This window comes from Mauremys reevesii, linkage group 4, assembly GCF_016161935.1.
Source record: "Mauremys reevesii isolate NIE-2019 linkage group 4, ASM1616193v1, whole genome shotgun sequence".
Taxonomy (NCBI): domain Eukaryota; kingdom Metazoa; phylum Chordata; order Testudines; family Geoemydidae; genus Mauremys; species Mauremys reevesii.
The window spans coordinates 28,233,498-28,257,057 of NC_052626.1; the positions used below are offsets into that span (position 1 = coordinate 28,233,498).

General features: G+C 46.2%; 1 protein-coding gene across 2 annotated transcripts; it reads left to right on the forward strand.

Annotated features, from left to right (window-relative positions):
• The first annotated feature begins 3,448 nt into the window (after positions 1–3,448).
• LOC120404482 (alpha-1-antichymotrypsin-like) lies at positions 3,449–21,860 on the forward strand. 2 transcript variants are annotated; one of them, XM_039537132.1, is made up of 5 exons: positions 3,449–3,512; positions 4,822–5,513; positions 13,660–13,930; positions 16,681–16,828; positions 21,657–21,860. In XM_039537132.1, the coding sequence occupies exons 2-5, from the start codon at positions 4,841–4,843 to the stop codon at positions 21,858–21,860; spliced, it is 1,296 nt and encodes a 431-aa protein (XP_039393066.1). In that variant the 5' UTR covers positions 3,449–3,512; positions 4,822–4,840. The 2 variants fall into 2 exon arrangements, with proteins under 2 accessions (XP_039393066.1, XP_039393067.1); XM_039537133.1 differs by lacking the exon at positions 3,449–3,512 and having other exon boundaries at positions 5,111–5,513; positions 16,678–16,828.
• The last annotated feature ends 1,700 nt before the right edge of the window (positions 21,861–23,560 follow it).

Here is a 23,560-nt window from a genome sequence, read left to right on the forward strand (position 1 = left end):
AATGGTGTGGAGAAAGCAGTCTTTTCTTTTGATTCTTTGGCTAGAGGGATCTGCCAATACTCCTTTGTCAAATCCAGGGTGGTCAGGAACCAGGCACTGCCCAGTAGGTCAACTAACTCGTCTATGCAGGGTATAGGGTATGAATCAAACTAGGATACCTTGTTCAGTCGATGAAAGTCATTGGAGAACATTGTGTTGCGATCGGGTTTGGGCACCAGCATGATCGGGCTGGACCACTGGCTCTGTGATCCCTCGATGACCCCTAATTCTAACAGTCTCTTCACTTCGGCTTTGATTTCCTCCCTTTTGGCGGCTGGGACCCAGTAGGGCCTTATCAGCACTGTGGCCCCGGGGCTCTGGGATCTAGGGCAGAACTTTGAGGCACCCACTGTTAATCTTTAGCAGTGATTGAAATTGACCATTTCATCCCACTCTTTGATTTCTGTCACCTAGGCAGTTTTTGATCAATGACAATGTTTTGCTCTCACCCCAGGACTACTTAGCTTCTTTCAAAGCCTCACATGCAGGACCTTGTTGAAGGCCTTTGGGAATCTAAACACATTTTGTCAGCCTCTTTTATTCCACTATTTTATTGACATGTTCAAAGAAGTCTTAAGAGACGAGACAAGATTTCCTTTGCAGAAACCAAGCCACTTATATCTTATCATATCTTGATCTTCCAGAAGGTTTATTATTGCTATTTTTAGTTATCGTTTCAATCAATTTGCCGAGCTTCCCTACTGGGGAAAAGACAAAGCTCTTGTTTTGCCAGAATTCTGTGGACACAGGAACAGCAAACAACCCTCCACATGGACCCTCCAGGACTATTTCCCTACCTTGGCTCCAGTGGGCACTGCCCGGGTGGGCAGCAGGTATAGATGTTGTGACCTTAGATGTTCACAACAAATAGCTTCATCAGTGTTTGCATTGCAGTCTTGCAAGTGACTCTTATTTAATTTGTTTAATGTTTAATAGTGGACATTGAACTTGATACTGTTCAGCATTAAGGGCATGCAGCAGTGCTGATGAGATGGACACAGCAGGACTCGCATGAATGTATAGTAAGTGCTATAGTAAGTTGTCGTCGGAGACTTTGAATTCATATTATCTGTGTTATGCTCACTTTATTGTATGGGATTATTTCGGTCATGTCCAAGTTACCTTGTAGCACTATAGGTGACAGCCTTTTCTGTATACTGATTTTGGAAGCTTGTTTTAAATGCCAAAAACAAAATTAAGGCAATGATCAAACTCCCGTATCTGACAATGATATGACTGAGAGATATACAGGTAGTTAAGCATTCAGAAGTCACCAAAAGTGGAATGTACATCCCCATCTGCGCTGCTTGCATGAAAAAGTCATGTTATTTCAGAGTCTGAATAAACATAACGGTAGTAATAATTGTATCATAATGTATTCTGAGAGAAAATATATTAAGATCTGTCACAGGGTTCACTCACCACTGGTGGCGCCTCCTGCTGGCCATCCTGGATTAAATCGGCCATCTTGTAATCCCCCTTCAGCAGTGTCTTCTCCTGCCTTGTCTTGCTCTGCAGCCCTGCTCTCTCCAGGATCTGCAGTCTCCATGGCTTGGCCCTCTGGCCAGGTCACTAAAGTCCTCCCCTTCCAGAGAATTCACAGTCTTTCCAGAGCAGCTGTCTGGCTGACCTCTCCAATGCTCCGTGCCACTCGCAGGGAATCCAGGCCTGCCCTTTACACCAAGTTCCAGCCCAGAGACCCTGTAATAAGCAGTCACAGTCCTTGTACAGTCCTACCTCTCTGCTGCTGTTTCCCTGGGTTTCTTCCTAGATATATGGCTTCCTCCCTCTCTGGGTTCCACTTCAACTCCTTCCACTCAGAGACTGACCGCAGCCTGCAGTTTTCCCCAGCAACAGCAACCTCCCTACACTGCAGCCACCATGGGGACACTTAAGTTGGGCAACGAAAATACTGGATTTATTAATTAAGTGTAAATTGTCAAGAAACAACCATCTGCTCTGGAACTTTAACAGATACATGGGTTTTAGTTAAACAGCACAAACAACTTGAAGAGCTTGGCTACGTTACTTTCTTTAAAGATACAGATTTAAAGAAAACCTCAATATCCATTTATTTATTTGCTGTCAGGGTCTGTTACCTGCACAAAATTCTTTATTACTCAGACACTCAAGGGCACCCACCCTTTCCCAGTTCCTAGGGCTCCAGGCGAAAAGCACCTGACTTTACCCACCCCCGTAGGCTCCAGGCAAACACCCTTTCCTTGTGGACTCAGGGCTTAATCTTTTGCAGGTCTATGGGGGTCTTTTACCAGTGGAAGAGTCTTACACAGTAATATACTACATAACCTTTGTTTATTAACAATTACCAAAAACGGACTGCACATGCTACACATACAGTGCTCTCCATGCCCAATAAAACAGATGAACTTTTCTTGATGGCCAGTCAGGATCAGGTCCATTAGGGGGGCTCCAGTTTCTGCCCGGTGTCATTGGCAGAGTGTTGAGGTCTGGCAGCTCTGATTTTTGGGGCTGTGTCCTGGAGTTGGTTCCCAAAGAACTTCCTTTTGGACCCCAGTTTATTTAGTGAAATTTGAGTCCTATTTAGCTATACCTTAACCAATTATTGTACTAAAATTTTACTAACCAATCCTAACATAGTGTAACAAAAGTCTTTAACCAATTATATCCCACTACCCTAATTAACTTACACCTAGCAACATTAATTATACAGCAGACAGAAACAATTAAAGAACCAGACAGAGACTATACAATAGGGAATTGGGGGCCATAATGACAAAACAATAAATCAATGAGGATTTCACAACCACAACTATTGATAAATATCAGAGGGGTAGCCGTGTTAGTCTGGATCTGTAAAAGCAGCAAAGAGTCCTGTGGCACTTTATAGCCTAACAGATGTATTGGAGCATAAGCTTTCGTGGGTGAATACCCACTTCGTCGGATGCATCAACTCTATTACCTTTATCAACCAAACTTGTAATCTCATCAACAAAAGATATCAAGTTAGTTTGACAAGATCTATTGTCCATAAAGCCATGCTAATTAGCATTAATTGTATTACCTTCCTTTAATTCTTTATTAGTCAAGCCATGTATTAGCCTGTCCGTTATCATGCCTGGAATTAATGTCAGATTGAAAGGCTATTATTAACCAGGTCATCCCATTTATGAGTTTTAAATACTGGCACATTAGCTTTCTACTGGTCTTCTGGAACTTCCCCACTGGTTTAAGACTCATTGATATTCAACATTAATGGTTCAGGAAGCTCCTCAGCCAGCTCTTTTAAAATTCTTAGATACACGGTACTGGACCTACTGATTTCAAATTTTATAATTTTAGTAGCTGCTGTCTAACATCCTCCTGAGAAACTAGTGGAGTGGAAAGAGTGTTATCATCATCATATGACATAACTACATCATCTGCTTCCCCGTGACCCACAATACACAACAGAAGTATTTATTGAAGACATCTGCCTTTTCTGCATTTTATTGGTAAATTCTACCGTTTCCATCTACAAATGGACAAATACCATTCGCAGGTTTCTTTCTGTTCCAAATATACTTAACAAACTCTTTCTGATCCTCCTTAACTATGCTGGCCACAGATTTCTCCTTGTGTTCTTTGGCTTCCCTTCTAAACTTATCTTTTACAATTCCAAGCTTCTGATTTATATTCATTACTATTAACTTCCCCTGGTCCATGGTTGATTTGATTTTCCTTCCTTCATTCCATGTCCCATTTTTTGCCTCTAGAATCATAGACATTTCCAATGCTGTGCTGCCATTGGCTTCCCACTATGACTGTACTTTCTGATCCTCTCTGCTGGGAGTTAATGCTGATCCAAACAGCAGTGTCACTGTGGGGTTTTGCTAGCGTTAGTCTCTCTCCAAGAGACGCATTGTGTAGATCAGCTCTTCCTAGGCACACATACCCTCTTTCTATTGTGCTCTAATCATGTAGTCTTGCTATACAGGTTTGGAGGGGTGAGGCAAGCAAACAGCACAGTCACCAGTACCCTCCATGTGGCCCACTGCTACCTCCTTCCATAGGTATTGGCTCTATTCTCCACTATGTGGGTGGACAGTGGGCATTTGACCCTCCATGCCAGAAAAGCAATTTCATTACTGTTTGCTCTGCATCCTTGCTAATAACTTCTATTTGCTCTGTTTAATGTTTAATAGTGGACACTCAGCTTAATAATGTTAAGTCAATATAAATAAAAAACAAGAAGCTGTGCAGATTAGATGCATCCAGCAGGATCCTGGTGATTGTACTGTAAGTACTGCCATATTTTTTCAAAAGAGGCTTTGAACTCATGTTAACTGTGTGAAATGCAGTTGATTGTATGGGATTTCATTCAAGTATAGGTGACTTTGTTCACTATACCTGTTACATTTATGCTATGAGTGGAGCCTTTCTTAAGACCCCAATGAGCCAGCAGAAATTGGTGTGCCAATCTTTGAATGAAGGCATTTTTTAAAAAATTATTGAGAACATTTAGGACTAGATTACTCTAGTGTGTTAAGATATGGCCTGAGTACACCAAAAATGTGTGGGATTTCCTTGAATGCATTAGCCGACACTAGAGCTGTGGAAACTGGAAACACGGCCTGGTCTCCCAACCCCTGTGACTCTCTGGTCAGCTCCACTCCCTTTCCCCCCATAATGTCCCAGTTGGCTGGAGGGAGGTGAATTTGCCTTGAGGAGAGAGAGAAAAATAACCATTGGATCACAAATAGCACAGGGAAGGTGGGAACATTTCCATGACTAATGACTATTCCATTCTTTTGTTTTTTCAAGGGAATAGTTCCAAAGGAAAATGGAGTCCATCCTCTGTCTGTGTGTGTTACTTGTTGGGCTTCATGCTGTTGTCCAGCCTCATCACGTACCTGACCACCACAATGACCAGGATAGTCAGACAGATATTAATCCCCCACAGCAGCTTACCCCAGTTGCAGGCAATGTCGTAACTGAAAACAGGTCCTTTCTCAAACTAGCTCCTAGCAATGCTGACTTTGCATTTAGATTCTACAAGCAGATTAAATCAGAAGCAGCTGACAAGAACATTTTCTTCTCTCCTCTAAGCATCTCCACTGCCTTTGCAATGCTGACATTAGGTGCCAAGTCAACCACTCTAAGTCAAATTTACAAAGGACTCTCCTTTAACCTGACAGAGATTGAGGAGAGGGAGATACATGAAGGTTTTCATCATCTCATCAACATGTTAAACCGTCCTGACAGTGAGATCCAGCTGAATATGGGAAATGCCCTTTTTGTAGATGATCGACTGAAACTACTAGAGAAGTTTTTGGCTGAAGTCAAAAGTCTGTATGAGTCTGAAACTTTTCCTAGTAACTTCCAGAATTCTGCAGTGGCTGAGAAACAGATCAATGATTACATAGAGAAGAAAACCCATGGGAAAATTGCCAACTTGGTCAAGGACCTTGATCCGCTCACTGTAATGGTTCTTGTCAACTATATTTTCTTTAAAGGTAAGATGTTCTACAGATGGGTACATGACACACATACAGGCTATGAAATGCTGATAGGGATCTAAGACAAAAAAAACCCTGCTTTTTTTAAATTAAGGGACACTGTCAAGGTGGTTAGATCTATGAGATCACCCAGGTTGATACTGGTCCCTTGTTAACGGTGATAAACCTTTCCATGAAAGTTATAGCCAAAATGTCTAATTTGTGTAGTTAAAGTTGGGCACCATATTTAGTCACTTGAATAAAAGTTGCCTCATCAGTAGGCCATTTTCTGAGCACTTGCTTATTTCTACATAGTCAATAGGAGCTATAAGTGTTCACCACCTCTCTAACACAGGTCACTTTAATTTTACCATCTAAATAAGGAGTTAAAGAAGGGCAGCATAGTGCACAATTCTGTGCATGGTCTTAGGAGTACAAGAAGTTTTTCTTTGACATTTTACAGTACCCGAGACACTCAGTTAATGGATAACGGCTGATCTGCTTTGCATATTTAGTTGCCTGATACTCATTCAAGTCTTCCAACTGAATGCTCTATAAATTATATCTGGGAACTCTGAAAGGGTCTGTTTCAGACCTGGAAATTATCTTGATGAATGGAAAGCTGATGAACTGAGCAGGAAGTTGTCATGTGGAACACTGATGAGGTAGCTTACACAAAAGGAAATAGGCCTTATTCCAGCACCATAGAAGTTAATGGGAGATTTAGAATTTCCTTCAATGGGAACTGGATCAAGCCTATAATGCAGAGGCTGATGGACAAATATGATGAACCTTACACTGCAGATACTGAGCAGAAGAAACTTAAGTTGTATGAGGAAAATACTGGATTTATTGATTAAGCATAAATTGTCAAGGCGTGGTAGATAGGCTGGAGGGTAGGGATAGGATACAGAGGGACCTAGACAAATTGAAGGACTGGGCCAAAAGAAATCTGATGAGGTTCAACAAGGACAAGTGCAGAGTCCTGCACTTAGAACTGAAGAATCCCATGTACTGCTACAGATGAGGGACTGAGCAGCTAGGCAGCAATTCTGCTGAAAAGGACCCAGTGGTTACAGTGAACGAGAAGCTGGACATGAGTCAACAGTGTGCCCGTGTTGCGAAGAAGGGTAATGGCATTTCCGGCTGTATAAGTAGGAGCATTGCCAGCAGATCAAGGGACGTGATCATTCCCCTCTATTCAGCATTGGTGAGTACTGTGTCCAATTTTGGGCCCCACACTACAAGAAAGATGTGGAAAAATTGGAAAGAGTCCAGTGGAGGGCAACAAAAATGATTAGGGGGCTGGAGTACATGATTTATGAGGAGCGGCTGAGGGAACTGGGATTATTTAGTCTCCAGAAGAGAAGAAGGGGCAAGGGTGGATTTGATAGCTGCTTTCAACTACCTGAAAGGTGGTTCCAAAGAGGATGGATCTGGACAGTTCTCAGTGGTACCAGATGACAGAACAAGGAGTAATGGTCTCAAGTTGCAGTGGGGGAGGCTTAGGTTGGATATTAGGAAAAACTTTTTCACTAGGAGGGTGCTGAAGCACTGGAATGGGTTACCTAGGGAGGTGGTGGAATCTCCTTCTTTAGAGGTTTTTAAGGTCAGGCTTGACAAAGCCCTGGCTGGGATGATTTAGTTGGGTTTGGTCCTGCTTTGAGCAGGGGGTTGGACTAGATGACCTCCTGAGGTCCCTTCCAACCCTGAGATTCTATGATTCTAAGAAGCAACAATCTGCTCTGGAACTTTAACAGATACAGCAGTTTTAGTTAAACAGCACAAACAACTGCAAGAACGGGTTTACTTTGCTTTCTTTAAAGATACAGATTTAAAGAAAACCTCAATATCCATTTATTTATTTGCTGCCAGGATCAAGACCTTCTAGGAACAGCTAGTGGCCTGCTCCCAGACCAGCTTCAATGTTAGGCACCTAATGAGCCCAGCTGCACTGCCTTAGAACAGATGAAGTAACAACAGCCCTGACTGGCTGCTGGTTTAGCAGACCTGCTTATAAGCTTGGTCCCCAGAGTCAAGCAAGAGCTTCTTAATATGTAACATGCCTCTTGCAGCCTTGCTCCAGTCTGCTTCCAGCCCCTGCTCTTGCTGTGTTCTAGCCCCTGCTCCTCTCCAGGCTCAGATATCTGGCTTCAATCCCCAGCTTTGCCTCTGGCTTATGACTCTGGTTCTTGCTCTGGCATTTGGCTTCTGTCCCTCTGGTACAGACCCTTGGCTTGTTCCTGGACTCTGACCATCCTGGACCCAGCTCTAACCAGTAGGCTCAACTCTTATTTCAACCACTAGGGCTGATCACCCATGTCCAGGTCAGCTACCGATTGAGAAGCCCTACACAAAGATGAGGGGCCTCACTGTTGCATTCTGGAGTGCAACCCAGACTGGTGAAGAGTTGTCACCTTTTACCCTACTGCCTTTAAGTGCCTTAAAGCTTTGCTTCTGTAGCCTCTTCCTGTGACACCCACAGTCACCAACAAACATGCACTTTGTGTCTATGTATTGGGCAGCCCTGGTCCAATGCTTTGGATCCAGGAGCCTACCTGCAATAGCACAGATTTCCACTGGTCTCCACCAGTCTTGGATAACAACTGGTATAGTGACTCCACACTCTCCCCAACCCTGAATTTCCTCCAAAATAGGTGTTCTGAAATGCTGAGCCCAGTCCTGGAACAATCAGAAGATCGTTAACCCTCCTTGTTCTTTTAAATCCTGATAAAGAAGTTTCCTGCTGGGATTGTCTGCTAAAATGCAAATTATATAGTTCCTGGCCCCTCTGGTGTAATTGTATGCATTTTAAACATGGGCTTGTCAATCTCCTTCCCCATGCTGATAGTGTGAAGTATGCTTCCACCTCTTATTAGCTTGGTTGGGTAACTCCTGCTTGCCTGGGAAACACATTTTAAAAATGATAACCATAACTTTGCATCAGTTGCTTGCTCCCACATTATGCAACTATATTAATAACCATAGAATCATAGAATCTCAGGGTTGGAAGGGACCTCGGGAGGTCATCTAGTCCAACCCCCTGCTCAAAGCAGGACCAAACCCAACTAAATCATCCCAGCCAGGGCTTTGTCAAGCCTGACCTTAAAAACCTCTAAGGAAGGAGATTCCACTACCTCCCTAGGTAACCCATTCCAGTTCTTCACCACCCTACTAGTGAAAAAGTTTTTCCTAATATCCAGCCTAAACCTCCCCCTCTGCAACTTGAGACCATTACTCCTTGTTCTGTCATCTTCTACCACTGAGAACAGTCTAGATCCATCCTCTTTGGAACCCCCTTTCAGGTAGTTGAAAGCAGCTATCAAATCCCCCCTCATTCTTCTCTTCTGCAGACTAAACAATCCCAGTTCCCTCAACCTCACCTCATAAGTCATATGCTCCAGCCCCCTAATCATTTTTGTTGCCCTCTGCTGGACTCTCTCCAATTTATCCACATCCTTCTTGTAGTGTGGGGCCCAAAACTGGACACAGTACTCCAAATGAGGCCTCACCAGTGCTGAGTAGAGGGGAATGATCACATCCCTCAATCTGCTGGAAATGCCCCTACTTATACAACCCAAAATGCCATTAGCCTTCTTGGCAACAAGGGCACACTGTTGACTCATATTCAGCTTTTCGTCCACGGTAACCCCTAGGTCCTTTTCTGCAGAACTGCTGCCCAGGCATTCGGTCCCTAGTCTGTAGCAGTGCATGGGATTCTTCCATCCTAAGTGCAGGACTCTGCACTTGTCCTTGTTGAACCTCATCATATTTCTTTTGGCCCAATCCTCTAATTTGTCTAGGTCCCTCTGTATCCTAGTCCTACCCTCCAGCGTATCAACCACTCCTCCCAGTTTAGTGTCATCTGCAAACTTGCTAAGGGTGCAGTCCACACCATCCTCCAGATCGTTAATGAAGATATTGAATAAAACCGGCCCCAGCACCGACCCTTGGGGCACTCCACTTGATACCAGCTGCCAACTAGACATGGAACCATTGATCACTACCCGTTGAGCCCGACCATCTAGCCAGTTTTCTATCCACCTTACCGTCCATTCATCCAGCCCATACTTCTTTAACTTGCTGGCAAGAATACTGTGGGAGACTGTATCAAAAGCTTTGCTAAAGTCCAGAAATAGTACATCCACTGCTTTCCCCTCATCCACAGAGCCGGTTATCTCGTCATAGAAGGCAATTAGGTTAGTCAGGCATGACTTGCCCTTGGTGAATCCATGCTGACTGTTCCTGATCACTTTCCCCTCCTTTAAGTGGTTCAGGATTGATTCCTTGAGGACCTGTTCCATGATTTTTCCAGGGACTGAGGTGAGACTGACTGGCCTGTAGTTCCCTGGATCTTCCTTCTTCCCTTTTTTAAAGATGGGCACTACATTAGCTTTTTTCCAGTCATCCGGGACCTCCCCCGATCGCCGTGATTTTTCAAAGATAATGGCCAATGGCTCTGCAATCTCATTGGCCAACTCCTTTAGCACCCTCGGATGCAGCGCATCCAGCTCTCTGGACTTGTGCTCGTCCAGCTTTCCTAAATAGCCCCGAACTACTTCTTTCTCCACAGAGAGCTGGTCACCTCCTCCCCATACCGTGCTGCAGAGTGCAGCTGTCTGGGAGCTGACCTTGTCTGTGAAGACAGAGGCAAAAAAAGCATTGAGTACACTAGCTTTCTCCACATCCTCTGTCACTAGGTTCCCTCCCTCATTCAGCAAGGGGCCCACACTTTCCTTGACTTTCTTCCTGTTGCTAACATACCTAAAGAAACCCTTCTTGTTACTCCTAACATCTCCGGCTAGCTGCAACTCCAAGTGTGATTTGGCCTTCCTGATTTCACACCTGCATGCCTGAACAATACTTTTATACTCCTCGCTGGTTATTTGTCCAATCTTCCACTTCTTGTAAGCTGTTCTTTTGTGTTTAAGACGAGCAAGGATTTCACTGTTAAGCCAAGCTGGTCGCCTGCCATATTTACTTTTCTTCCTACACATCGGGATGGTTTGTTCCTGCAACCTCAATAAGGTTTCTTTGAAATACAGCCAGCTTTCCTCGACTCCTTTCCCCGTCATGTTATTCTCCCAGGGGACCTTGCCCATCAGTTCCCTGAGGGAGTCGAAGTCTGCTTTTCTGAAGTCCAGGGTTTCTGTTCTACTGCTTTTCCTTTTTCCTTGTGTCAGGATCCTGAACTCGACCATCTCATGGTCACTGCCTCCCAGGTTCCCATCCACTATTGCTTCCTCTACTATTTCTTCCCTGTTTGTGAGCAGCAGGTCAAGAAGAGCTTTTCCCCTAGTTGGTTCCTCCAGCACTTGCACCAGGAAATTGTCCCCTACCCTTTCCAGAAACTTCCTAGATTGTCTGTGCACTGCTGTATTGCTTTCCCAGCAGATATCGGGGTGATTAAAGTCACCCATGAGAACCAGGGCCTGTGACCTAGCAACCTAGAAGAAAGCCTCGTCCACCTCATCCCCCTGGTCCGGTGGTCTGTAGCAGACTCCCACCACGACATTACCCTTGTTGTTCATACTTCTAAATTTAATCCAGAGACACTCAGGTTTTTCTGCAGTTTCATACTGGAGCTCTGAGCAGTCATACTGCTCTCTTACGTACAACGCAACTCCCCCACCTTTTCTGCCCTGCCTGTCCTTCCTGAACAGTTTATATCCATCCATGACAGTACTCCAATCATGTGAGTTATCCCACCAAGTCTCTGTTATTCCAATTACATCATAATTCCCTGACTGTGCCAGGACTTCCTGGAAGTCAAGAGCTTTTCACTGATACCTTGCATCACACTTATAAGATACATTTGATGCCATTAAAGAACTGGGGAACACTTGAATTGGTTTAGCCAGCTGCCATTCATTACCAGTTCTCTGGTTTGCCCTGGCCCTCAGATTATTCTTAATGTCACAACCACCTCCATCGCATGGACTGCACTCAGGCCAATTTTTCCTTTGTGGAGCTGGTGAGGGCCATACAGAACTTGCAGGCACAGGTGTCCACCCAACAGGCATGGAATGAGTCCCTACAAGCCCAGGTGGCCTCACTAGAAATCCTGGCTCTGGCCTCCCAGGAGCCAAAGGCTCCCACAGCAAGGTTAGTGGTGATCATGGTCCATATTAAGGTTTCCTAAACCAATGTAGGCTCCTCTTCTTGCTATATCCCCCAATTGTTCCCCACAGTTCGGGCCCAGATAGGGCTCATCATTAGTCTGCTCACTGGAGAGGTCTTAGCCGGGGCCTCCCCCATTTTAGAACAGTCTAGCCCCCTCCTGGGCCAGCTGGAGCAGTGCATTCAGACCAAGACAGTTATTTTCAATCACCCTTACTGCACCCAAACTGCTGAAGCTACACACATAGACTTAATAGACTTTAACATCAGAAGGGGCAATCATCTAGCCTGACCTTCTGCACATTTCAGGCCACAGAACCTCTGGCTGAGTTACTGAAGTCCTCAACTCATGGTTTAAAGACCTCGAGTTACAGAGAATCCACCATTTACACTAGTTTAAACTTGCAAGTGACCCATGCCCCATGCTGCAGAGGAAGGTGAAAAATTCCTAGCGTCTCTCTTTTGACTGCACTGCAAACATTACAGCCAGGACATCAGTGAGCTGCCAGATACCATGCTGAATTCCATCGTCTCTCTGCTGACACCAAGTGGAATGAGGCCATGAAGCGTCCTCAGTTTTGGAGTGGATTGAGTGATGATATAAAAGATGAACTGGCACAGGCCAAGCTATTGTCTTGTCTTGACAACCTGATTGACCTATGTATCAGAATTGACAACTGCCTTACCAAGTAGCACCATGAATGGCCCAGCCTCTCGAGCCCTGGTGATGCCCTGGCTTCTGACCCTCAGCTGTTGTCATAGGTCTTCTCCCCCACTTGGAGCTGTTGGGTTCCAAGATGGGGACCTGCATGGACTCCTCTAAACTAAAATCCTAGTTTAGATCTGGTTTTCGCTGCCACCAGTTACGTTTAAAGTGGATAACACACTGCCTGTCCTCCAAGCTTCCCCTGGGGAACCCAGATTCAAACCCCTTGAATCTCACCAAAGAGAGAGAAACAGCCAGTTCCCCTCCCCCCTTCCCTCTCTCCAGCCTGCTCCGGAGAGATTACACACCAAGTCAAATCCTTGACTCAACACAAAGAGGGACTCACCTCCCCCTCCCCTTCCCTAGTCCTTGGGAAAAATACCTTGATTCAAACTCCTTGAATCAAACAAAGAGGGATTCACATTTTCCCCCTCCCCTTCCCCTGAAAATCCAAACAAGGGAAGAAATCAATCAAGTTCTAAAAAAGAAAAGATTTTATTAAAGAAAGAAAAAAGTACACTATCTCTGTATTACCAGGATGCAAAAATACAGGGTTTAACTTATAAAAACTGGAGAGACTTCCCCTCCCTCCTCCTCAGAATAATCAGTAACAGCAACAGAAATAAAGAATTTCCTTCAGCAAACACACAACTGCAAATGTAGAAATCAAATTATAAGACTAATTCGCCTTTCTAATACTCACTATACTGGCTAGTAGGAAATACTCCAGGAGAACTTGGAGACATGTCTGGCTTCTCTTAGATCCAAAGAGAGCACACAGAGCAAACAAGGAACACAGACAAAGCCTTCCCTCCACAGAGATTTGAAATTATCCTGTCCCTTGATTGGTCCTCTGGTCAGGTGTTCCTCAGGTTACTGAGCTTGTTAACCCTTTACAGGTAAAAGAGACTTTAACCCTTAACTATCTGTTTATGACGGCTGTGCACCTTCAACACAGAACCCATGCATGTGGACCAGACCCGCCCATGCCTCTCAGAGGCTGAGAAGCACAGAGACCAAACTTCTGGCCCGTGTCAATATTGTAGGGGCAGCAGACACTTCGCCTGTAGATACCCTGCAAAGGTCAGACCAGGTCCAGGGTCAGGAAATGCGAAGGGCTATTAAGAGTTAAATGACATTTCAGTGCATCGGGGAGGCTGTGTGCTATTCAAATGGTCTGGCTAGCATGTCACAGTTCAAACATATCATTGCTCAAATGAGCTTGTAGAAGACCTAATCTTCAAAAATGAACTTGTCACCTTTAAATTAGGCTGACACACATTAGTAATTCCTCTTTCCCAGTATATTCTACAACATTCTCTTTGTATTTGTCATAAGCTCATTGGGAAAATCCTTTCAGTAATTTGAATACCCAGGAAGATGACTTTTTTGTGGATGCAAAAACATCTGTTAAGGTTAATATGATGAACAGTGAAACATATTATCGCACTCGCCGTGATGAGGAGCTGTCTTGCTGGGTGGTTGAAATCCCATACAAAGGAAATGCTGCTGTGCTATTTATTCTGCCTGATGAGGGGAAAATGAAGCAGGTGGAGGAGGCTCTGTTGAAAGAGACTGTGTCTAAATGGACAAAATCACTTCAACAAAGGTAACCTTGTAACTGCTGCTATATGCATATATGTCGTACTGTAGAATAGGGTAGGATCCCTCATCAAGACAAAGGATCACATTTAAGGTTGGATTGTCCAGCCCTGAGAAAGGGGAAGTGCATAACCCACTAGCTTAAGAGGGAGATGGAAAGGCTTGTTGCCTCAGACATGCCCCCCTGCAGCACAATGTCTCCCAGAGAGCCCATCTTGCACGTGGAAGTAACTTGCTACACCACCTCATTTGTCTGGAACCTATTGTGGCAGTGGCAGAGCACTGTCCTTTCACCACCACTTCCAGTCCAACTGCTTCAGGGAACCAGGGAAAGCATCTCCAATGTAGCCACCACCAGGGCCGGCTCCAGACCCCAGCGCGCCAAGCGCGCTTGGGGCGGCGTCCCAGCGGAAGGGTGGCAGGCGGCTCCGGTGGACCTCCCGCAGACGTGCCTGCGGAGGGGCCGCTGGTCCCGCGGCTCCGGTGGAACATCCGCAGGCATGCCTGCGGGAGGTCCACCGCAGCCGCGGGACTGGCAACCGTTAGAGCGCCCCCCCGCGGCATGCCACCCTGCTTGGGGCGGCGGAAATCCTAGAGCCACCCCTGGCCACCGCAGCCCCTGGGAGCTCTGATGGGGGTACCCTAAGTTGACCATATTTTCCTATGCTGAATATGGGACACCTGGTAAAATTACTTGTATTCAAGCGAGTTCAATGGCAATCAGTCAGAACTATGCAGTACAAACATTCAGATTAACAAGTTGTCTGAGCCCCTGTCAAAAAGAAATAGTGCGTAGTTGGAGTAATTTTTTATTTACCTGATTATCTTTAAGGTTTTAGGGTTCACACAGGGTGGGGTAACACCCCCCACCCACCCACACACACACGGGGAGAGGTGACACACACACATTCCAGTGGAACTCTTTCACAGAGCGGTGTTGATCGACTTACCCAACCCTCCCTGCCTGGAGTTCTCCACCCTCCATGCCTGGCTGGGCTGCTGGGACAGACCTGCCTCTCCTGGTACCTGGCACCATATCTTCCCAGGGCAACATGTGTGGGGGACCCAGAGTTGCATGTGCCCCCTCTCCAAATTTCTGCCAGGGTTCTCACGAAATGTGGCCAGCAGCAACCTTTTGGCACTGTGCAGGAAGGAAAGGAAGGGAGCTGCTTCCAGCCACAGGGAAGGAGGAGATGGGGAAGGGATGACCTGGCCTGTGTCTTTGCAGACTTCATCTCTTCTGCCCCTCCTCCCCTGTAGCTGGAAGCAGCTCCCATCCCTTCCTACCCGCACAGTGTTGAAAGGCAGCTAACACCTACAGGCTGCTGCTGGCCACCAACATAACCCAGCTGACTCCGGCTATCGCACAGGCAGGAAGGGGTTAAGCTCTAAGGATGCATTGTGTACCAGGGCCCTGGGAACCTGACTGCAGGGGCTTCAGTGAACCTGGCCAGAGAGGTGGCTCAGCAGGGGAGGGTGCCTAGGGGATGGAGCAGCCCCACGCTCCCTGGGGGCAGGACCCGGGACAGGGGGGCAGGTGAAGAGGGTGCTGTGAAGCCTTCAGGGTCGGGGCATGAACAAGCTGGAAATTGCTCCCCCCTGCCACTCCAGAGCTTAGCTGAAGGGTGGAGAGGCTGCCCCATGCCAGCACTGTGTGGGGCTTTGGCACATGCAGAGCTTGGCTCCTCCTGGCCAGTGCCCCAGGCCGGAGGGTCTTGGGCTTCCCCAGGGCACCAGCCTAGCCAAAGGCAGTGGGGGAAGAAAGGAGCCTACTGGCCAGGCTATTGGTGAGCTGAGCGCTCTGACCAGGGGCTGGTTCTCCACACAGCGCTGGGAGCAGGACGCACTCCTCCGGGGTGGATATGGAGGAGCAGCGAGGCAAAGCAGGGAGATGACAGCGAGAGGGGGAGCACGTAAAGGGGCAAAGGGTGGGCAGCAGAGGCAACACGTAATCACCCACCTCCTGGTGCCTGCCCACAGGCACCAGCCACTGCACCTCGTAGCGCGCAGCCAGTGCTGGCTGGAAAGGGATGGGGGCGAGGCCCTGCTGGCTGGAGGCTGCGCCGATGGACCAGCAGGGGGAGCAGCTGGCCCCATATGCTTCAGCTTTGCCCGACCACTAGTCTTGCACACCCACCCCATCGTCAGCCACTGGACCCCTTTCCCCCCACTCACTGCTGGTTGGCGGGAGGCTGGCGAGCAGGGATCCAGCCAGCAGCAGGACCCACCAGAACTGATGGGATGGAGACAGAAAATATGGGACAATTTGCCTGTTTTTAAGAAAAAGTTGGGACACCTGCAGGAGGGTTTAAATACGGAACTGTCCCTTTAAAAACAGGATGTCTGATCACTTTAGAGTATGCCTAATATGCCACACAAGGTACGCGAACCCTTGCTTTTCCTGGATTCCCCCAAGCAGCCATGTTAGAGGTAGGGAGAATCCAACCTAAATAAAATAACACGGTTTCCTTTTCTCTATACTAGAGTAAATAATCCAGCCTATTGTTTTCTAAAACTCTCAGAGAGTCCATATGTAGCTAAACAAAAATAAAACTGTGGAATTGTAAATTCTTGGTGCCTCTGATATTCCACCTATAAAATGGGACAATAACATTTACCTAGCAGACGGTGGCATTGTGAAGCAAATTCACTGACATTTGAGATGCTCAAATAGAATATGTTATAAAACTGCAAATCTTTAAGTGTCCCGCAATTTGACAACATTTTTACCAGAGTTTTGTGTTTCTTTTTGAGCAGAGAAATCAACCTGTACATTCCAGCATTCTCTGTGTCTGGTACCTATGATGTGAAAGATCTGTTTGAGAAAATGGGTGTGATCGATGTGTTCACTGACCAAGCTGATCTGTCTGGAATCACAGAGAAAGCTAAACTGAAGGTGTCGAAAGTAAGTTTGTAAAATAGAGATGGTGCTAAACTGGTTTCTCTACTCTTATGACTTATATTTTAATCTTTGTAAATGACCCAGTCCTGCTTCCAAAGACGTAATTGCAAAGAGACTCACTGCCAACAACATAGATAGGACAGGGCCACAAATTAGTGTATATTCTAGAATTAAGCATTAATTTGCCTATTACAGTTAATACAGAGGTACTCTGAGCACACTTCATCTTCCAGGACATTGATGTAGAAGTAAATACCATCCAGGAGGCGTACAGAGAAAAGCATAGGAGTACTTGGAAACTAACAAATTTATTTGAGCATAAGCTTTCGTGGGCTACAGCCCACTTCATCGGATGCATAGAATGGAACATAGAGTAAGGAGATCTCTATATACACATACAGAGAACATGAAAAGGTGGGAGTTGCCCAACCAACTCTAAGAGGCTAATTAATTAAGAGAAAAAACTTTTGTAGTGATAATCAAGATAGCCCACTACAGACAGTTTGACAAGAGGTGTGAGAATACTTAACATGGGGAAATAGATTCAATGTGTGTAATGGCTCAGCCATTCCCAGTCGCTATTCAAGCCTAAGTTAATGGTGTCTAATTTGCATATTAATTCAGGTTCAGCAGTTTCTCATTGAAGACTGTTTTTGAAGCTTTTCTGTTGCAAAATTGCCACTTTTAAGTCTGTTACTGAGTGGTTAGAGAGATTCAAGTGCTCTACTGGTTTTTGAATGTTATGATTCCTGATGTCAGATTTGTGTCCATTTATTCTTTTGCGTAGAGACTGTCCAGTTTGGCCAATGTACATGGCAGAGGGGCATTGCTGGCACATGATGGCATATATCACATTGGTAGATGTGCAGGTGAATGATCCCCTGATGGTGTGGCTGATGTGATTAGGTCCTATGATGATGTCACTTGAATAGATATGTGGACAGAGATGGCATCAGGCTTTGTTGCAAGGATAGGTTCCTGGGTTAGTGTTTTTGTTCTGTGGTGTGTGGTTGCTGGTGAGTATTTGCTTCAGGTTGGGGGGCTGTCTGTAAGCAAGGACAGGTCTGTCTCCCAAGATCTGTGAGAGTGAGGGATCATCTTTCAGGATAGGTTATAGATCTTTGATGATGCGCTGGAAAGGTTTTAGTTGGGGGCTGAAGGTGATGGCTAGTGGCATTCTGTTATCTTCTTTGTTGGGCCTGTCTTGTAGTAGGTGACTTCTGGGTACTCTTCTGGCTCTGTCAATCTGTTTTTTCACTTCAGCAGGTGGGTATTGTAGTTTTAAGAATGCTTGATAGAGATCTTGTAGGTGCTTGTCTCTGTCTAAGGGATTGGAGCAAATGTGGTTGCATCTTAGAGCTTGGCTGTAGACAATGGATCATGTGGTGTGTCCTGGATGGAAGCTGGAGGCATGTAGGTAAGTATAGCAGTCAGTAGGTTTCTGGTATAGGGTGGTGTTTTTGTGACCATCACTTATTAGCACAGTGGTGTCCAGGAAATGGACCGCTTGTGTGGATTGGTCTAGGCTGAGGTTGATGGTGGGATGGAAATTGTTGAAATCATGGTGGAATTCCTCAAGTGCTTCTTCTCCATTGGGTCCAGATGATGAAGATGTCATCAATGCAGCACAAGTAGAGTAGGGGCATTAGGGATCAAAAGCTAAGGAAGCATTGTTCTAAGTCGGCCATAAAAATGTTGGCATACTGTGGGGCCATGCAGGTACCGATAGCCGTCCCGCTGACTTCAAGGTATATATTGTCCTCAAACGTGAAATAGTTGTGGGTGAGGACAAAGTCACAAAGTTCAGCCACCAGGTTAGCTGTGACATTATTGGGAATACTGTTCCTGATAGTTCGTAGTCCATCTTTCTGTGGGATGTTGGTGTAGAGAGCTTCTACATCCATAGTGGCCAGGATGGTGTTTTCTGGAAGACCACCGATGGAGTGTAGTTCCCTCAGGAAGTCAGTGGTGTCTCGAAGATAGCTGGAAGTGCTTGTAGCGTAGGGCCTGAGGAGAGTCCACATAGCCAGACAATCCTGCTGTTAGGGTTCCAATGCCTGAGATAATGGGGTGTCCAGGATTTCCAGGTTTATGGATCTTGGGCAGCAAATAGAATACCCCTGGTCGGAGTTCTAGGCATGTTTCTGTACAGATCTGTGCCTGTGCTTTTTCAGGGAGTTTTTTGAGCAGAAGGTGTAGTTTCTCTTGGTAACCCTCAGTGGGATCAGAGGATAATGGCTTGTAGAATGTGGTGTAAGAAAGCTGCCTAGCAGCCTCTTGTTCATATTCCAACTTATTCATGATGACGACAGCACCTCCTTTGTCAGCCTGCCACACACACAAGTGAAATGTCAACTATTGCTAATATAAAATAATTCATGAGCAAAGACATAGGACAGTAGTTTGCAAACAGGGACCACAAACAGGACTGCCAGTGGTGTAGCCAGGTTTTAATAGCAGGGGGAGCAAGCAAACATAAAAAAGGCGCCCCCTTGGTCCTCCTCCGGCCATGCCCCCCGGCTCCTCTGGCCACACGGTGCTCCCTCCCGCCCTTGGCTGGCTCCTCCAGCCACACTGCAGCCATGCTGTGCCCCCCCGTCCACGCCGCCCCCCCCCATGGCTGTACAGGGAGGCTGGCAGAGGACGGAGGTACGAGGGGAGGTGAAGGGGAGGGAAAGGCAGGGGCACGGGGTACATGGGAGGGGTACACGGGGTATGGAGCTTGGGAAGGGGTTACCGGGGATGGGAGTGGGCTGGACTTCCTGGGGCTCTGTGTGCAGAGTGGACTGGAGCTGCCCCCGGGACCAGGAGAGCCTGGGAGGGGCTCGCCACGTGCAGCACCAGCCCAGGCTCAGCGCTGGTCCTACCCCTTGGGGGGTGGGGGAAGAATGCAGCGAGTCCCACCAGGCGCGGTCCGAGCGAGCTGCAGCCTGGCTCACCCGCTCAGCCTAGGGGGTGCTGCCCTGCCCGGGGTTGCTGGCGGAGCCTGGCTGTGGGCGGGTTGCCACGGCAGGAGGGGGGAAGTGCTCTCCCCTCCTCGGGGGAGTTTTATTCCGCTGAGGCTCCTGCTGGGAGTGACCGGCTGCGGGTCTGCCCAGTGTGGCTGCCATGAGCAGCGCGGAGCCACACCGTCCACTCCTCCAGTATGCAGGGGCTCTGCCGCTGCCTCTGCTTTGCAGTCGCGCTGGCGGGGCTCTCCTGGGCCAGCAGGAATTGTTGGTAGCGCCGGCCGGCAGGCGCTGCTTCCGTGCCTGCCGCCCTGAGGGGAAGTGGCTGCTTCCACTGAACCCCGCTAGCTACGCTACTGAGGACTGCATTAAGGTGAACTAGGAACCTTTTAGTTACAGGGGGAGTTACAGCACAGCACTTTGGTGCACGCTCCTATCCCCACCACAGTAGTTTGACCTGTGGGACAGTGTAGAGAAGCCCCAAGTGAGTTGCCCAAGGTCACAGAAAAGGCTTGTGGCACCATCCTTCCTCAACACTCTTCCTGATACCTTTCCTCCCATTAAGTAATACTTATTGCATGAGTAGTCACATGGATCCTGGATTGTGATGCCACTCAGAGTAAATAAGAGTAGCAAAATCTCACGCTGAGTTAGTATAAGGAAAAATTCCTTTGTGTTTCATTAGGGACAAGGAAGAAAGAGTTCTCAGTGTATTTCAAAAGTCTCAACTAAGAGGAACAAATTAACATTTGGACTATGAAATACCCATTCATACTACCCAACACAAAAAATATATTAGGCAAAACCATACAAGGGCTCCTTTCCCTCCTATATCATTTGTCACAATTCATCTTGAACTATCTTCAGGTTTCTTCTGAAAACTAATTCTCTGCTGCATAATACTATTGATTATTTGTGAGTAGGGCTAGATAAACATTTTCAACAGAAACTTTTGGCAAAAATATAGATTTGGAAACACTGAAACATTTTGCAAATTTGTGTTAATTTTGCCAAACTATTCATTTTGGGGGAGGGAATTCTTATAAAAATCAAAACATTTTGTTAACTTTTTTTTCTAAACCAAACCCTTTGGTTTGGGTTTTTGTTTGTTTGTAACAAGTTTTTGTTTCAAAATTTCCTTTACTTTTAGCTGACAAAATATTCAGAATCATTTTTAAAATGGCCAAAATCAGAAAAGAAACATTTTGATTTTCCTAAATAAAATGTTTTGTTCAACAACAAATAATTATTTTCAACATTTTGATTTTGCCGAAAAATTTGAATATTTCTTTTTAGTCCAATCCAAAATTAAACTCTTTCAACATTTTGAATTAGCTAAAAAACCAAAACATAAGAACATAATCACAGCCATACTAGATCAGACCAATGGTCCATTTAGGCCAATATCCTGTCTTCCAACAGTGGCCAGTGCCAGGTATTTTAGAGGGAATGAACAGAAAGGCAATCATCAAATAATCCATCCCCTGTTATCCACTCTCAGCTTCTGGCAGTCAGAGCATAGGATTGCATCCCTGATCATTTTGTCTAGCAGTCACTGATGGACCTATCCTCCATGAACTTGTCTATTCTTCACCCAGCTCTGTTTGTAATAATGAGATAACGCTTCTGTTGTGTTCCACAGAGACTAAGGGAGCCCCTCTTCATGAGGTCAGAGAACAAGATATTAGATTCATTCAGCTCCATCTGTAAAAATTAGTTGGACCTAACCCTTTCAAATATACATAGAAAAAACACCCATTGAACTCATTATTCTGGTTTTGTTTCAATAGTTTATTTTCTTGAGATTTGGTTTAAAAGTTCATCCCCAGATGTTGCTCCATGCTCTATACTTACATTGTGATCTTTGCTTCATTTTCTTGTAGGTTGTTCATAAGGCCCTGGTGGATGTTCATGAGAATGGTACTGAGGCTGCAGCAGTCACTGTGATGGAGATTATATTGCTGTCTGATACATTTCCTCCTCCTCCTACCATTAAATTCAACAGACCCTTCCTGATGATGATTCTTGAAAAACCCACCCAAAGCATCCTCTTTATGGGGAAAATCATAAACCCTACTGAAAAATAACTGTCCAGCCACTCTACCTGCCCCAGTGATTTGAATGAGTGGTGTGCAAATTCTCATGAGCATGTGCATGTACAACAGACAAATTGGTGCTAGTGACCATAACTGAATTGTAATTGAAATAAATTCCATACAAATAAAACACGACTGTGGTGTCTTCATGTCTATATACAGCTCAGTACTGTGTACTGGGCATGTATTATAAGTGGGGGAAAATGGGACAGTGAGGTAAGAGTCGGGGAGATCACAGGAAAGTTGTTTGAAAGCGGTAAGAAAGGTTGATGGAGACATCAGAAGAAAAAGTGCTGCTTGATCCCCTCTTCCACTCCATCCCCCTTTACAGAATAAAGAACTGGGGCACTTCACAGGATGGGAGAAGATTGAATTTATCCTTCTGTGGCCCCTACATGGTTCTCTCCTAGTCCAAAACTCTCCACCTCCAATCCAGATTTCCTCCCAGCATCTCCCACTACATCATGCCATCCTCCCGCCAAAACAATTCATTCCATTCTCCCTTAGGCCTGGTCTACACTAAGGGGTGGGGTCGAACTAGGGTCGCGTAGCTGAACTCGAAGTACCCTAGTTCGAACTACTCACCCGTCCAGACACCGCGGGACCAAACTCCGCGGCTCCCAGGTCGACTCCGCCACCGCCGTTTGCAGTGGTGGAGTTCCGGAGTCGATCGGAGCGCTTCCGGAGTTCGAACTATCGCGTCTAGATCAGACGCGATAGTTCGAACTCCGAGAAGTCGAACTCTCCACGTCGACCCAGACGGTAAGTATAGACCTACCCTTAGACTCAACCTTGCCAGCCTAGGCCACTACTGGGATCTCTGCAACTCCTTCTAGCCCAGCACCCCGCTCAGGAACACCCACTTTCAGACTAAGAACACCTCTTCTCCCTGTCAAACCCCTCCCATGATCACAGCAATACCTCTCAGCTCTGAAACCCTCTCCCACCACACGCTCCAGAGCTCAGAACACAAATATATGCAAGCCCTGGAATAACTTTTCCTGGGGGTTGTAACTCTTCCCCTTCCATCCTGACAGCCACCACCAGGCTTAAAATCTCCTTTCCCCCAAAGCTCATATATTCCCACATCAACTTCCCCTTTTTGGTGGACCTAGGGAAGCAGTACCAGAGACTTCAAGGTGTCCTATACGCTGAATAAGCCTCCCAGAAGCCTGGAATCCCTGATTTGTTCTCCTTCCTCACTACAAGCAGCTCATGTGCTGCAGGAAATCCATAGGCTGGAGATTGTGGGGAGAACAGCAGAGCCTCATAGACACTAATGTAAAATAGACCTAAAACAGACTGCATTGCTTGACCTTTGCCACCTCTATTTCCCACTTGCTGACAGGGCCAGGAGACTCTAGGGGCAGGCAGCTACGTGAACGGAAGCCTCATAGATTTGGGGCAGTTTCAGCCCCACCAGTAGTCCCTGTGACTGCAAGTGATACTGCTTCCTGCAATATGTCAGCCACTCCATCCACTGGGCCTCCACCATCAAGTGGACCAAGTCTGACACACAGTGAAGATGCCATCTAATGAGGTAACCTTTTACCTAGTAATACAAAAGCCAAGTGATCCCAGTGTCACAGGCAGGTGATGAGATGCAGTTGGACTATTTCCAGTGCAGTTCCCCCTTAGTTTGTAATGAAAACAGCTGAAATGGTTTAAACAGGATATTGTGTCTTACCACT